Source organism: Oncorhynchus kisutch, linkage group LG23, assembly GCF_002021735.2.
Source record: "Oncorhynchus kisutch isolate 150728-3 linkage group LG23, Okis_V2, whole genome shotgun sequence".
Taxonomy (NCBI): Eukaryota; Metazoa; Chordata; class Actinopteri; order Salmoniformes; family Salmonidae; genus Oncorhynchus; species Oncorhynchus kisutch.
Genome location: NC_034196.2, coordinates 13,068,370 through 13,081,259, shown reverse-complemented (window position 1 = coordinate 13,081,259; position 12,890 = coordinate 13,068,370). Strand labels below are relative to the sequence as shown.

The following is a 12,890-nucleotide window of genomic DNA, read 5'->3' as shown; positions in this document are numbered from 1 at the left end:
GAGAATTAGAGGACTGTTTGCTTGGTTCTTAGCTCTACTGCAGTTGGCTGAGGATGTTGACTTGAAATGTATTCTCTTTGATCAGTGCAATGATTGTGGGTCACTGAAACCCCCTAGAAACTGTTATCCTACACTTTTGACCCATCCAGTGGTTTGTTGAGACAAGCGTTGTTACTTGGGGCCTTTACATGCTCCCGGTAGTAATTTAATTGGCCATTTATAGGACGAACTGAGTCAGTGAGAAACACAATATGAAATTGCAGTATGTAGAGTAATTGGTAACACTGTATAATCGTTTAATGAATAAGCATTCATACATATTATACATGTTTATATATTGTGTATCTAAAATGTCATTATTTGTAAACATGCATAATAATTTAGAAACATTATAAGAATCCCAATTCATAAGCAATTATGGCACATAATGGTAATAATTTATAAAACATGTATAAGCTTATTCATGAAAATTATAGTAAAGGGTAATCAAGTAATCTTTACAGTAGTTTACCTATTAGCCAGTCTTCTGAACTAGTATTCATTTTGAATCGTTTTTACAATACTACTATTCTATGACTCTTTTATAATGACCTTGTTGTTTATTCAGACATTTTTACAAATCTGTATCTAGAATCAACAAGATTTGAGCAAATTGATTCATTTAAGGAGGCCACACCAGATAATGAATGTAATGTTCAGGATTGGTATCATTGTATAGCATCCATCCAGTATTTGAAACGTTGTAATGTGTGAGAGATTAATGGAAGACACCAGAAACAATTAATTGGAATATACACAAATTATCTAGCTGATTAGTATTGTCATAGGAGAACAATGCCTTGGATGGATCAGTGTTTGATTTGCATATTTTCGTAATGTCCTCGTGGGAATACAGGAAAATGAACACTGCTCCTAATCATTTTATTTTATTTGGAGGTAGGAGAGAAGGAGTGCAACCATCTATCTTTGACATTTTACTCCTCTTCTTCTTGTCTTGATTGTCTGTGATAGGCATGGCATAATTCACCCTTCCCACCGGATCCATTTGGTTCCTCCTCCTCAGGAAGTGGAGACGCCAGAGACAAGGACTGCCTTCAGCTGCTGCCTTTCTGACGTTGCCTGCAATCGCTCTGCGATGCCCTGTTCATTTCTAGCGAGGAGCTGCAGGCAGTAGCGAGAGACCACGCAGGGGAAGGATGCATTTAAAGCAGGATGTGTGCTGGATGCTGGGAGACACGGCAGCGATAGCAGCAGCAGCAGCGAGCACGGAGGGCCTGGGAAGCGCCCACCCCCTCTCTCTCCTCCTTTTCCTCCCCCCCTGCAGGACCATGCTTGCGTGAGGGATGAGGCTGTGCACAGGGACGCCAGGCCAGAGCTGCGGCCTACTTCTTCTCACAAGAGCCGGGCTCTCGACTGCAAGATCTGTGAACGCTTTGCCACCATCAAATCAGCATCTTTGGTAGGCAGGCTCCCTCTCCCGCTGGGAGGGTCTCTCTCTCCATCCTCTCAGCAGCACATCTGTAGCCATGGCAACCGGATCCCGTTAATAAGTGTCGTTTTTTTCCATCCTCAGGTTCCCCCCTCTGCTTTCATGTGTGTGTAATTTTTTGGATTGATATCAAATCTCTTTCTATATCTGTTTATCGTGATGTGTTTTTGGTTATTGATTTACAAGCTATGTGTGGACGTACCTTTAGCATTTTCATCCCAGAATAGTAGGCCTGCAAAACAGGCTCATACCTATTGAGCCCTCCATTTGTGGCTACATACACTATGGACGTGACAGATGTATTAGCATGAAGAACACCACATTGACATTCAAGACACCATTCTTATGTTCATGTATGTAGCTCTTATAATTGATGATGCATGTGCTATGCTACTAGCATGACATCTGAGCTGAGCAGCCATGATCATTTAGTGAAGAGGAGCAGTGTGCATTATTTCCTGCCCTGGCTAATACTATCCACAGATACTGTACCTAATAATCCTCAAGAATGTACACCAATTAACAACTGCGCGTGTTTGTGTGTGTGTGTATGTGTGCATGTTTGTATGTGTGAAAGTTATGAAAGAATTTGTGACAGGTGGCCATAGAGGCCATCTTTAGTTATAATTGATTGGACTTTACACATTGGACTAAAAGGCTAATGAGAATATATTTAGTAAATTCTGGAATGAATTTACTGTAGTTATACTACATCAAGGGTGATATTCAGAGACAGTGATCTAGAGTACGCGCAACTACGTAGAACCAAATGAATACTGCAGTTACCCTTAGGTGTACAGTATATAGTCTTTGTGAGGTCTCTCTTCTCTATTTCACTGAAGTTATTCTTGCAAAGATAATAAAATATGTCAAGTTATGTGTCAGATTCACGAAGGATATTGTTCTACTGTATTTTACAGTCTATTACTCAGTGAGACTAGGGTACTCGTGTTTCACCCTTTGTAAGTCCATATCTAACGATATAGTTCAGTACATTTGAATTGTACAGTAGGTATCTCAGGCCCTCTTGCTTTTCACACCTGACTGTTCTCTCTGTGCCCTCTGACCCCCTGAACCCTGTGTCCAGGTCACCAGGTAGATCCAGGAGCATGAGCAGGACTCTGAGCTGCGGGAGCAGATGTCTGGGTATAAGCGCATGCGGCGGCAGCACCAGAAGCAGCTGATCGCCCTGGAGAACAGGCTGAAGGCGGAGATGGACGAGCATAGGCTCCGGTTGCAGAAGGAAGTAGAGACCCACGCCAACAACACTTACATTGAACTGGAGAGACTGGCTAAACGGCACACCGTTCACACAGACAAAGAGGTGAATAATGTTGTTGCATGGTAGGACAGTAGGTCTTGGTTGCTGTGAATGAAAATGTAAACTGAAGATGTTCCAGCCCCTTGATTAGATTGCATCCGTAGCATTTTGTCCTTTCAGTATAATGTAAGACTTTTAAAAAGCACATCGAAGGGAGGAAATCAACAAAATAAATCTTGGACATTTCGAATGTTCCCGTACAGATAAAAGCAGCTACAGCAGAGGAGAAGAGGATCCAGCAACAGATCATTGCCCAGCAAAAGAAGGAGCTGACCACCTTCGTAGACAACCAGAAAAAAGAGTACAGGCTCTGTAAAGACAAGATCAAAGAGGTAAATGCATAAATCATTTAAAAAAAAATCCCCTTGGTCTGTGATAACACTGTTTGATTTTTCCATGGATTCCATGCAATACCCATTACGCCCTGGTTCTTATCTGGATGTTGCAGGAGATGAATGAGGAGCCCAGTACGCCCAAGGAGGAGAAGCAGGAGCGTCTTTCCAGGCACAAGGAGACAGTGCAGCGCTCACAGGCTGAGGATGAGGCCCACCTTCTGGACCAGCAGAGGCTGGTCTATGACAGGAGCTGCCGTGCTCTGAAACGCAGGACACTGGTCAAGAGGCACGAGTTCGAACAGGAGCAAATGAGAGAGGTACAGTTCCTCTCTGATATTTAGCTTGCCAATGATGCTGATAGAATTGCCTCTAGAATTGTCAACCCAACCTCTTTTGTTAAATGGCCTAATTTGCATTGTAGAAATCTGAAGTACTGTATATTCAAAATGAAATGAGAGATGAGGAATATGTCCCACCCCAGGAGCTGAATAAGAAGAAGACCCAGAAGGAGATGGAGCATGCCCTGATGATCCGACAGGACGAGTCCACTCAGGAGCTGGAGCGCAGGCAGCTGCAGACACTGCAGAGGCTCCGTGTTGAGCTGATCTTCCTGCAGCACCAGACCGAGTTGGAGAACCAGGAGGAGTACAACGGCCGGCGGCAGAGAGAGCTGCACAGGAAGCACGCCCTGGAGCAGCGGCAGCAGCCCCGGAACCTCAAGGTGCATAGAATCTATACTACAGCTGTTGCACTGTACATTTGGTTTAGTAAGAGCCAATGATAAATCATTGTGTGTCTGCACATCAAGGCAAAGACCCTTGAATTAAAGTCGCACCCCTGATCAGACTGAAGCTCAGCCGGTAGTAATAACCGGCAAAATGGATTGTTTCTTACTGTATGTTTCTTACGATTGTTTCTTTCTTTCTATTTGGAGATGTTGGAGATGCAGATCAAGAAACAGTTCCAGGACACGTGTAAGGTGCAGAATAAGCAGTACAAAGCCCTGAGGAACCATCAACTTGAGGTCTCTCCTAAGAGCGAGCACAAGGCCATCCTAAAGTCACTGAAGGAGGAGCAGACACACAAGCTCGCTGTGCTGGCCGAGCAGTACGAGCAGAGCATCAACGAGATGATGGCCTCACAAGCGGTAAGGGCACTACTCACCCTTAACCTCCAAACAGGCACACAATGCTTACTGCTACATGTCTTTTTTAACCCTCTCTCTCTTTCGCTTGTCTCTGTGGTCCCCCAGATGCGTCTGGAGGAGGAGCAGGAAAGGGAGTGCCAGGCGTTGAAGCAGCAGCTGCAGCAGGAGATGGAGCTCCTGGATGCCTACCAGAGCAAGACCAAGGCCCAGACAGAAGCCCAACACGAGAGGGAGCTGCAGATGCTGGAGCAAAAGGTCTCCTTACGCAGGGCCCACCTGGAACAGAAGGTATGTTTTGGTTATGTGGTAACACAGTCTCACCTCTTTAAACTGACCACGTCCCTTATTTGATTATCACTATTGTGGTTTCAGATTGAAGAGGAGCTGGCCTCACTTCAGAAGGAACGCACTGAAAGGATCAAGCAGCTTTTTGAACGGCAGGAGAGGGAGATGGACGCTTTCGATGCAGAGAGCGCTAGGCTGGGGTTTGGGAGCTTAGGATCGCTGGACTTCCCCAAGGAGGACGACAGATGAAAATGGATGTGGTTGTGGAGGACTAGACTCTTTCCTTCTGGTGTATGGTGTAGGCATGTGCCTGCATTCTCACGGTCAACTTCACCATGGCCATCTCTACAGTGATAACACTGGATAACCCTCTTTCTCTCTTCCTCTCTAGAGTCTTTTAGATACCACATCACAGCATAGAGCGGTCATTTGCTATGGGAACTACTTTTGTTAAACTTTGGAAAAAGGGGAAAATTAAACAAGATGAATTCACAACACAAGTTCAACCAAGTGTGTGTAACTCAAAAGTCTTGCGTTGGAGATTACAAGAATAGAACAAAAAAAAGAACGGACTCTTTCCTCCATGCCATCATCCTCCTTTTGGTATGAATTCAGGAAATTCAGGAAATTTTAGTAAAAATTAGCACTTTGATATGTTTAGGTATTAACCCATCATGTTCATATGATGCTTAATGCGTATGTCACATGGAGGGGCATTGCGATTGTGGAATGTGAGCTGCGGACTACACCGTGGTGTTTAGCTGCTTCTTCTTTCTTTTTTTCTCACAGAATGTGAATAATACTGTATGTGAATACTGTATGTGAATACTGTATGTGAATACTGTATGCTAAAAGAAGGTATTGGGACAGTGTCAGATCTTATATGTAAAACAGTTTTAAAGAGAGATTTGACTTCATTCCATATTGTGCTAAAGCATATGGTCCTTCACTTTTTAAACAACTCCGGTACTTTATTTTTTGTTGTTCAGTATTTAGGATTTATTGGCAACAGTTTGATCAAGCTGTGTATTTTATCAGAATGATTCAACTCCGTCAAACTGGTTATTATTGCATGCACTTTAAAGACACATTCAGGTTGTGAAGTGATGCATGACTCTGTCCAGAGATTTTAGCCGTTTGTAAATAAAAGTGGTCATTGCATTTTTTTTGTTTTAATCCCTATTGACAAGCGCCATATTTGATATGAAAATGTCACAAATGCCTTTATTTAAGTTGTGCCTATGAAGCGGTTTTGATTTGTCGTTGTTGTTCTTTCATGTTTGTTTAGCACGGTCAATACCATTGATTGTTCCATCCAAATTTGGGAATCATTTAATGTTCACCAATCAAAGGTCTTGTCAAGGACAATGGTGAGAATTGTGCTGTATAACTTTTGCTATAAATATTTGTATTTGAGGACATAAATAGGAGATACAGAAGCATTGGTCGATTACTAATGACGGAACTTCACATTATACTTAGAAATATGCATTTTTTTTCCCTTGGTAATGCGGTAGGTCAAACATACTGAAAACTCCAATCACTGAAGACTTTTATCAGATTGTATAAAAAAACACAGTTAAATGGTATCACAGAATTACTGTAAATGCATCGATTAAAAAAAAGAAGCTGTCTGGTAATAGTTAACCAGGCGGGTGGTTGCTTTGTTCTGGGTTGCATTCAAGTCGTAGCTGTTTAGTAACCAGATGTACAATGTTTTGCAATGTTCATTGTTGTTATTGCACATACGTTTGCAAAATGTGTCCATTACAAGTGACTGGGAAGGAAATTGTTTGGTGCTTGATTTCTAATATCACCATCAGCCTTTGACACAGACAGAATACCGGATTGAATGCCTGTCTATGGATGTTACAACTATTTCAACATGTCCAGGTTTAACAGTTTTGAAAGATTGTTTTAAGTTGAGATCTTTAATGCAACACTGATATTTTGACAGTTGCCTCCAAACCCACTCCCTAGTCCTGTTCCTCACACATTGATATAATTTAAGTGATGGAAATCACGCCCTTCCTAGTTGGTGGGCTGGGCAAGTGAGATTAAGAATGTTAAAATATCTGACACATAGATGCAACAAAACTATGAACTTCAAAATACATTAATAAACAACTAATACTGTCAATGTAATGGCATTATTGATACCTCCAGACTCATGACTTGTGGCATGACTTCAAGTGCCAAAGTTATACAGTAGGCTTCAGATTGGGAATTATTACGGTGTAAATGACTCCATGGAATGGGGCATATTTTGAGGTTGGAAGGTTTTGGAGAATGTACGTTTTCTTGACAAATGGTGTAGATCCATATGCTATTTTCTTTGGGTTGGTTTAACTTGAGACTGGTTCAAACCTGTTATGAACCAAACTTGTTTATGTGGACTTATGTTATCAAGAAAGGGGACTTCCCTAAACTAAGCCACACAGCGTTTCCTGTGTGGTACAGAGATGAAATAAAAGAGATTCTCTTGAAACAAGAGGTCTGCATCAACATCCTGCATCCAATGTCAGTGCTCCCATGAATGAATGTGCAATTATTTTCTTATTTCCTGTATTATTACCGTACATGCCTTACGTAAAGTATACACCCTGACAATTATGTAAGAAATACACAAATAGTTACAGCATATTAGATTCACTAGAAGTGACAGTCCATATTCCCCACAGTGCTGTGTGTGTGAACCGGTGGTGAGGGAAGTTACCCCTGCAGTGCTTCCTGTTTACTCAATGCCCTGTGGTCTACCATCTTACAATGCAGACTGTGTATCTGTTTGATCTGGCTGTTGGGTAAGGACATTCTCATATGGTAGAGGGGTTGTGGCAAGAGTGGTCTACCCTCACCTGAGTTGTGCTGACAGGGATGTGGTCGAGTGAGTTCCCCCTGACATGAAACACTTCTGAGTTGAAAGGAGGAAATGTGGGTCATAATCATGTAAAGTGAAATGAGTGTACTCTTTATATATACGTGCATGTATTATCACAGAGCACAATGACTAGACAGGAACCTAACCAGGATTCATGTTATTCATATTGAGTAAAGCAATGATGTGTAGGTGATTATGACACCTACAGGGAGGTCAAGGGAGTAAGTCCACACATCAAAGTCCGAGACAAGCAGAAATGTACCAACATACATAATCATACATCACGTCTTAGGTTGGCAAAATATTTCTTTAAAAAATAACTTTTTTCAGTATTGGCTGTTCCGGACGACTGTGTGATCTCACTCTACGTAGGTGATGTAAGACCTTAAAACCGGTTAACATCAGTGGAGGCTGGTGAGGGGAGAACGGCTCATAATAATGGCTGGAACGGCGCAATTGGAATGGCATCAAACACCAGGAAACCATGTGTTTGATGTATTTGATAACATTCCACTGATTCCGCTCCAGTAATTACCACGAGCCCGTTCTCCACAATTAAGGTGGCACCAACCTCATGTGGTTAACATTCACAAGGCCACAGTGCCAGACAGATTACCAGGACACGTACTCAGAGAATGCTCTAACCAGCTGGCAAGTGTCTTGACTGAAATGTTTAACCTCTCCCTGACCCAGTCTGTAATACCTACATGTTTCAAGCAGACCACCATAGTCCCTGTACCGAAGAATGCCAAGGTAACCTGTCTAAATGATTATCGCCCCGTAGCAGTGAAATGTTTTGAGAGGCTCATCATGGCTCATCATGGCTCATCATGGCTCACATCAACACCATTATCCCAGACATTCTGGACCCACTCCAATTCTCATACCGCCAAAGTTTCCTAAAAAAAAATTCTGCGATGTGAAAAGTCTGTTCAACTTCCAGCTTGCGTTTACTGTGAACACTGAGGCTGTACCCGCTTGACGTTACAGTTTCAGACAGTGGTCAAGTAGGCTACTGTGGCTATTTGATCATAATTTAGGCCTACCAAAGTGGCCAAACATCAAAAACAATGGGGAAAATGCATCCCATAACACTTTAACATGGAAATAGCTGTTTTATCATTCAGCCAGTAGCAGCCAATGTGTGGTGTTCAATGTTGGCCTACATTCCATGAGACTTTTGAAAAAAACATGCAGGGCTTGACATTAACCACATGTCCTTCAGACAAGGAGGTGACTGAAAAATGTTTTTGTGTTGTTTGATGTAAGAAACCACTTCACAAAATAAAATGCATTATTATACCCATACCATTATTACAGAGAATTAAACAAATTATGCTACCCTCCGCCGATTGTCAATTTAGCTTATTCAAACCTGTCTCAAAATACAACACTGCCTCTTTAAGACAGAAAAGCTCTTGCTGTCATGCCCTGACCTTAGAGATCCTTTTTATGTCTCTATTTTGGTTTGGTCAGGGCGTGAGTTGGGGTGGGTATTCTATGTTCTATGTTGTGTAGTTCTATGTTTTGGCCGGGTAGGGTTCTCAATCAGGGACAGCTGTCTATCGTTGTCTCTGATTGAGAACTATACTTAGGCTGCCCTTTCTCCCACCTGTGTGGGAAGTTGACTTTGTTTAGGGCACATAGCCTTTAGCTTCACAGTTTGTAGTGTTTATTGTTTTGCTCGGCGTCATCTTAAATAAAGAATAAGTATACGCTCACCAAGCCGCACCTTGGTCCTCCTCCTTCAACAGCCGTGACAGAACTTCCCACCAACAACGGACCAAGCAGCGTGGTAAGAAGGAGCAGCGTGTCCAGGATTCATGGACTTGGGAGGAGATCCTGGACGGTAAGGGACCCTGGAGGCAGGCTGGGGAGTATCGCCGTCCATGGGAGGAACTGGAGGCAGCAAGAGCAGAGCGGCAGCGCTACGAAGGGACTCGGCTAGCAAGGAAGCTCAAGAGGCAGCTCCCCCCCCAGATGCGGGTGCCTGCGCCCCGCATCTGCAGGGCGAAAATAACCATCCAGCCAGGACGGGTTGTGCAGGCTCTATGCTCAAGACCTCCAGTGCGCCTCCACGGCCCAGTGTATCCTGTGCATGTCTCCCCAGCCTGGTGAGCACTGTGGCAGCTCAACGTACCAGACTGCCCATATGTCTCCTTCCTCCAGTGATGATCCATGGCAAGAAGCCTCCAGTGATGATCCATGGCACAAAGCCTCCAGTGGTGATCCATGGCACGAAGCCTCCAGCGCCGGTCCCCAGCCTGGAGCCTCCAGAAACGTCCTTCAGCCCGGAGCCTCCAGAGACATCCTTCAGCCTGGAGCCTCCAGAGACATCCTTCAGCCTGGAGCCTTCAGAGATGTCCTTCAGCCCGGAGCATCCAGAGACGTCCTTCAGCCCGGAGCCTTCAGAGATGGTCTCCAGTCTGGAGCCTCCAGAGACGTCCTTCAGTCCGGAGCCTCCAGAAACGTCCTTCAGTCCGGAGCCTCCAGAGACGTCCTTCAGTCCGGAGCCTCCAGAGACGGTCTACAGTCCGGAGACTCCAGAGACGTCCTTCAGTCCGGAGCCTCCAGAGACGTCCTTCAGTCCGGAGCCTCCAGAGACGGTCCCCAGTCCGGGGCCCGCTACGAGGGTCCCCAGTCCGTACTGCCCAGTACATCACTGGGACTGAGCTCTCTGCCATCCAGGACCTCTATACCAGGCGGTGTCAGAGGCAGGCCCTAAAAATTGTCAAAGACTCCAGCCACCCAAGTATTTGATTGTTCTCTCTGCTAACAAGTGGCACCGACGTCTGGCACCAGCAGGACTCTGAACAGCTTCTACCCCCAAGCGATAAGACTGCTAAATAGTTAACCAAATAGCTCCATGGACTATCTGCAATGACCCTTTTTGCACTAACTCTTTTTGACTCCATGCACACACACTGGACTCTACCCACACACTCACACATACTTACCCTGACACTCCAACACACACACACTTACACACTCATCACATACGCTGCTGCTACTGTTTATCTATCCTTTTGCCTAGTCACTTTATCTCTACCTACTGTATATGTACAGTTGAAGTCGGAAGTTTACATACACGTAGGTTGGAGTCATTAAAACTTGTTTTTCAACCACTCCACAAATTTCTTGCTAACAGACTATATTTTTGGCAAGTCAGTTAGGACATCTACTTTGTATATGACACAAGTGATTTTTCCAACAATTGTTAACAGACAGATTATTTCACTTCTAATTCATTGTATCACAATTCCAGTGGATCAGACGTTTACATATTCTAAGTTGACTGTGCCTTTAAACAGCTTGGGAAATTCCAGAAAATTATGTCATGGCTTTAGAAGCTTCTGATAGGCTAATTGATATAATTTGAGTCAATTGTGTACCTGTGGATGTATGTCAAGGCCTACCTTCAAACTCAATGCCTCTTTGCTTGACATCATGGGAAAATCTAAAGAAATCAGCCAAGAGCTCAGAAAAAATTGTAGACCTCCACAAGTCTGGTTCATCCTTGGGAGCAATTTCCAAATGCCTGAAGGTACCACGTTCATTTGTACAAACAATAGTACGCAAGTATAAACACCATGGCACCACGCAGCTGTCATACCGATCAGGAAGGAGACAAGTTCTTTCTCCTAGAGATGAACGTACCTTGGTGCGAAAAGTGCAAATCAATCACAGAACAACAGCAAAGGACCTTATGAAGATGCTGGAGGAAACAGGTACAAAAGTACCTATATCCACAGTAAAACTAGTCCTATATCGACATAACCTGAAAGGCCGCACAGCAAGGAAGAAGCCACTGCCTCATAACCGCCATAAAAAAAGCCAGACTAGAGTTTGCGACTGCACATGGGGACAAAGATCGACCTCGCAAATTCCAAAGCTGTGGCAAAACGGCTTAAGGACAACAAAGTCAAGGTATTGGAGTGGGCATCACAAAGCCCTGGCCTCAATTCCAAAGAAAATTTGTAGGCCGAACTGAAAAGGCGTGTGCGAGCAAGGTGGCTTACAAACCTGACTCAGTTACACCAGCTGTCAGGAGGAATGGGCCAAAATTTACCCAACTTATTGTGCGAAGCTTGTGGAAGGCTACCCGAAACGTTTGAGCCAAGTCAAACAGTTTAAAGGCAATGCTACCAAATACTAAGTGAGTGTATGTAAACTTCTGACCCACTGGGAATGTGATGAAAGAAATAAAAGCTGAAATAAATCATTCTCTCTACTATTATTCTGACATTTCACGTTCTTAAAATAAAGTGGTGATCCTAACTGAGCTGAAACAGGGAATTTTTTACTAGGATTAAAAAAACGGAGAAAACTGAAAACTGAGTTTACATTTATTTGGCTTAGGTGTATGTAAACTTCTGACTTCAACTGTACATATCTACCTCAATTACCTTGTATACCTGCACATAGACTCGGTACTGGTACCCTGTGTATATAGCCAAGTTATCGTTACTCATTGAGTATTTATTCCTTGTGTTATTTTTCTATTAATTTCTCTTTTTACTGTTTTTACTATTTTTATAGTATTTCATTTTATTCTGCATTGTTGGGAATGGCCCGTAAGTAAGTATTTTACTTTTAGTCTATACTTGTTGTTTACGAAGCATGTGACAAATACCATTTGATTTGGCTCAACCTTGGTAATTAATTTCACACATGTCATCACTGATCATTCATCATTGTTTTGGTCATGGTTGGTTCAATCAAAAATGGAGTAGCCGGTTTATTAGTTATAAACATCATAGTTGGACCGTCATCATATGCTAAAAGTGGGCTTCTCTGAAACACAGATGTACCAAACAGGAGTTTCCTGAGAAAAATCAACTTTTGTGGGTTTCAAGAGCTTTGAGGTGTGTCTTGGTTTGGTGTTGGGACAAGAGAGACACTACAGGGTGTGGTGCGGTTGTTTCCTGGCCCACTTTGGTGACTCTCACCCTTTCTTTACACTGTCTTTTACACACTGGGGAAAGTCTCCTCTTCAGAAACTCTCATCCTGTGCGTTCCTGTGAGCCCACATGCAAGGGTTTCTCATGAACCTGAAAATGGGTACAGGGTCTTATTAACTGACATACGCTGGGAGTTCACTCTGTTTCGTTTCCTCTATGTACAAGAACACAGTATTTTCTTTACTGAACAAACTATAAAAACAACAAAGTGTTTCATGGGCTGAAATAAAAGATCCCAGAAATGTTCCATACTTTTTGTGCCCAAATGTTTATATTCATGGAAGTGAGCTTTTCTCCTTTGCCAAGATAATCCATCCAACTGACAGGTGTTGTAATGGTCTTCTGGGGAAAGAGAGGCGGACCAAAATGCAGCATGGTTAGTTGTGTATCTTTAATAAAGATGAAAGTACAACAATCTACAAAACAAGATACGTGAAAAAAACAAAACAGTCCTATCTGGTGCCACAAACACAG

The 12,890-nt window shown here is 43.2% G+C and overlaps 1 protein-coding gene across 1 annotated transcript; it reads left to right on the top strand.

The window, feature by feature from the left end:
• Nucleotides 1-1,049: 1,049 nt before the first annotated feature.
• On the top strand, nt 1,050-7,091 carry taok3b (TAO kinase 3b). Its single transcript, XM_020457531.2, has 8 exons — nt 1,050-1,459; nt 2,577-2,813; nt 3,014-3,142; nt 3,259-3,462; nt 3,627-3,866; nt 4,080-4,292; nt 4,398-4,580; nt 4,665-7,091. Exons 2-8 carry the CDS (start codon nt 2,628-2,630, stop codon nt 4,824-4,826), a joined length of 1,317 nt encoding a protein of 438 aa, XP_020313120.1. The 5' UTR covers nt 1,050-1,459; nt 2,577-2,627; the 3' UTR covers nt 4,827-7,091.
• Nucleotides 7,092-12,890: the final 5,799 nt, after the last annotated feature.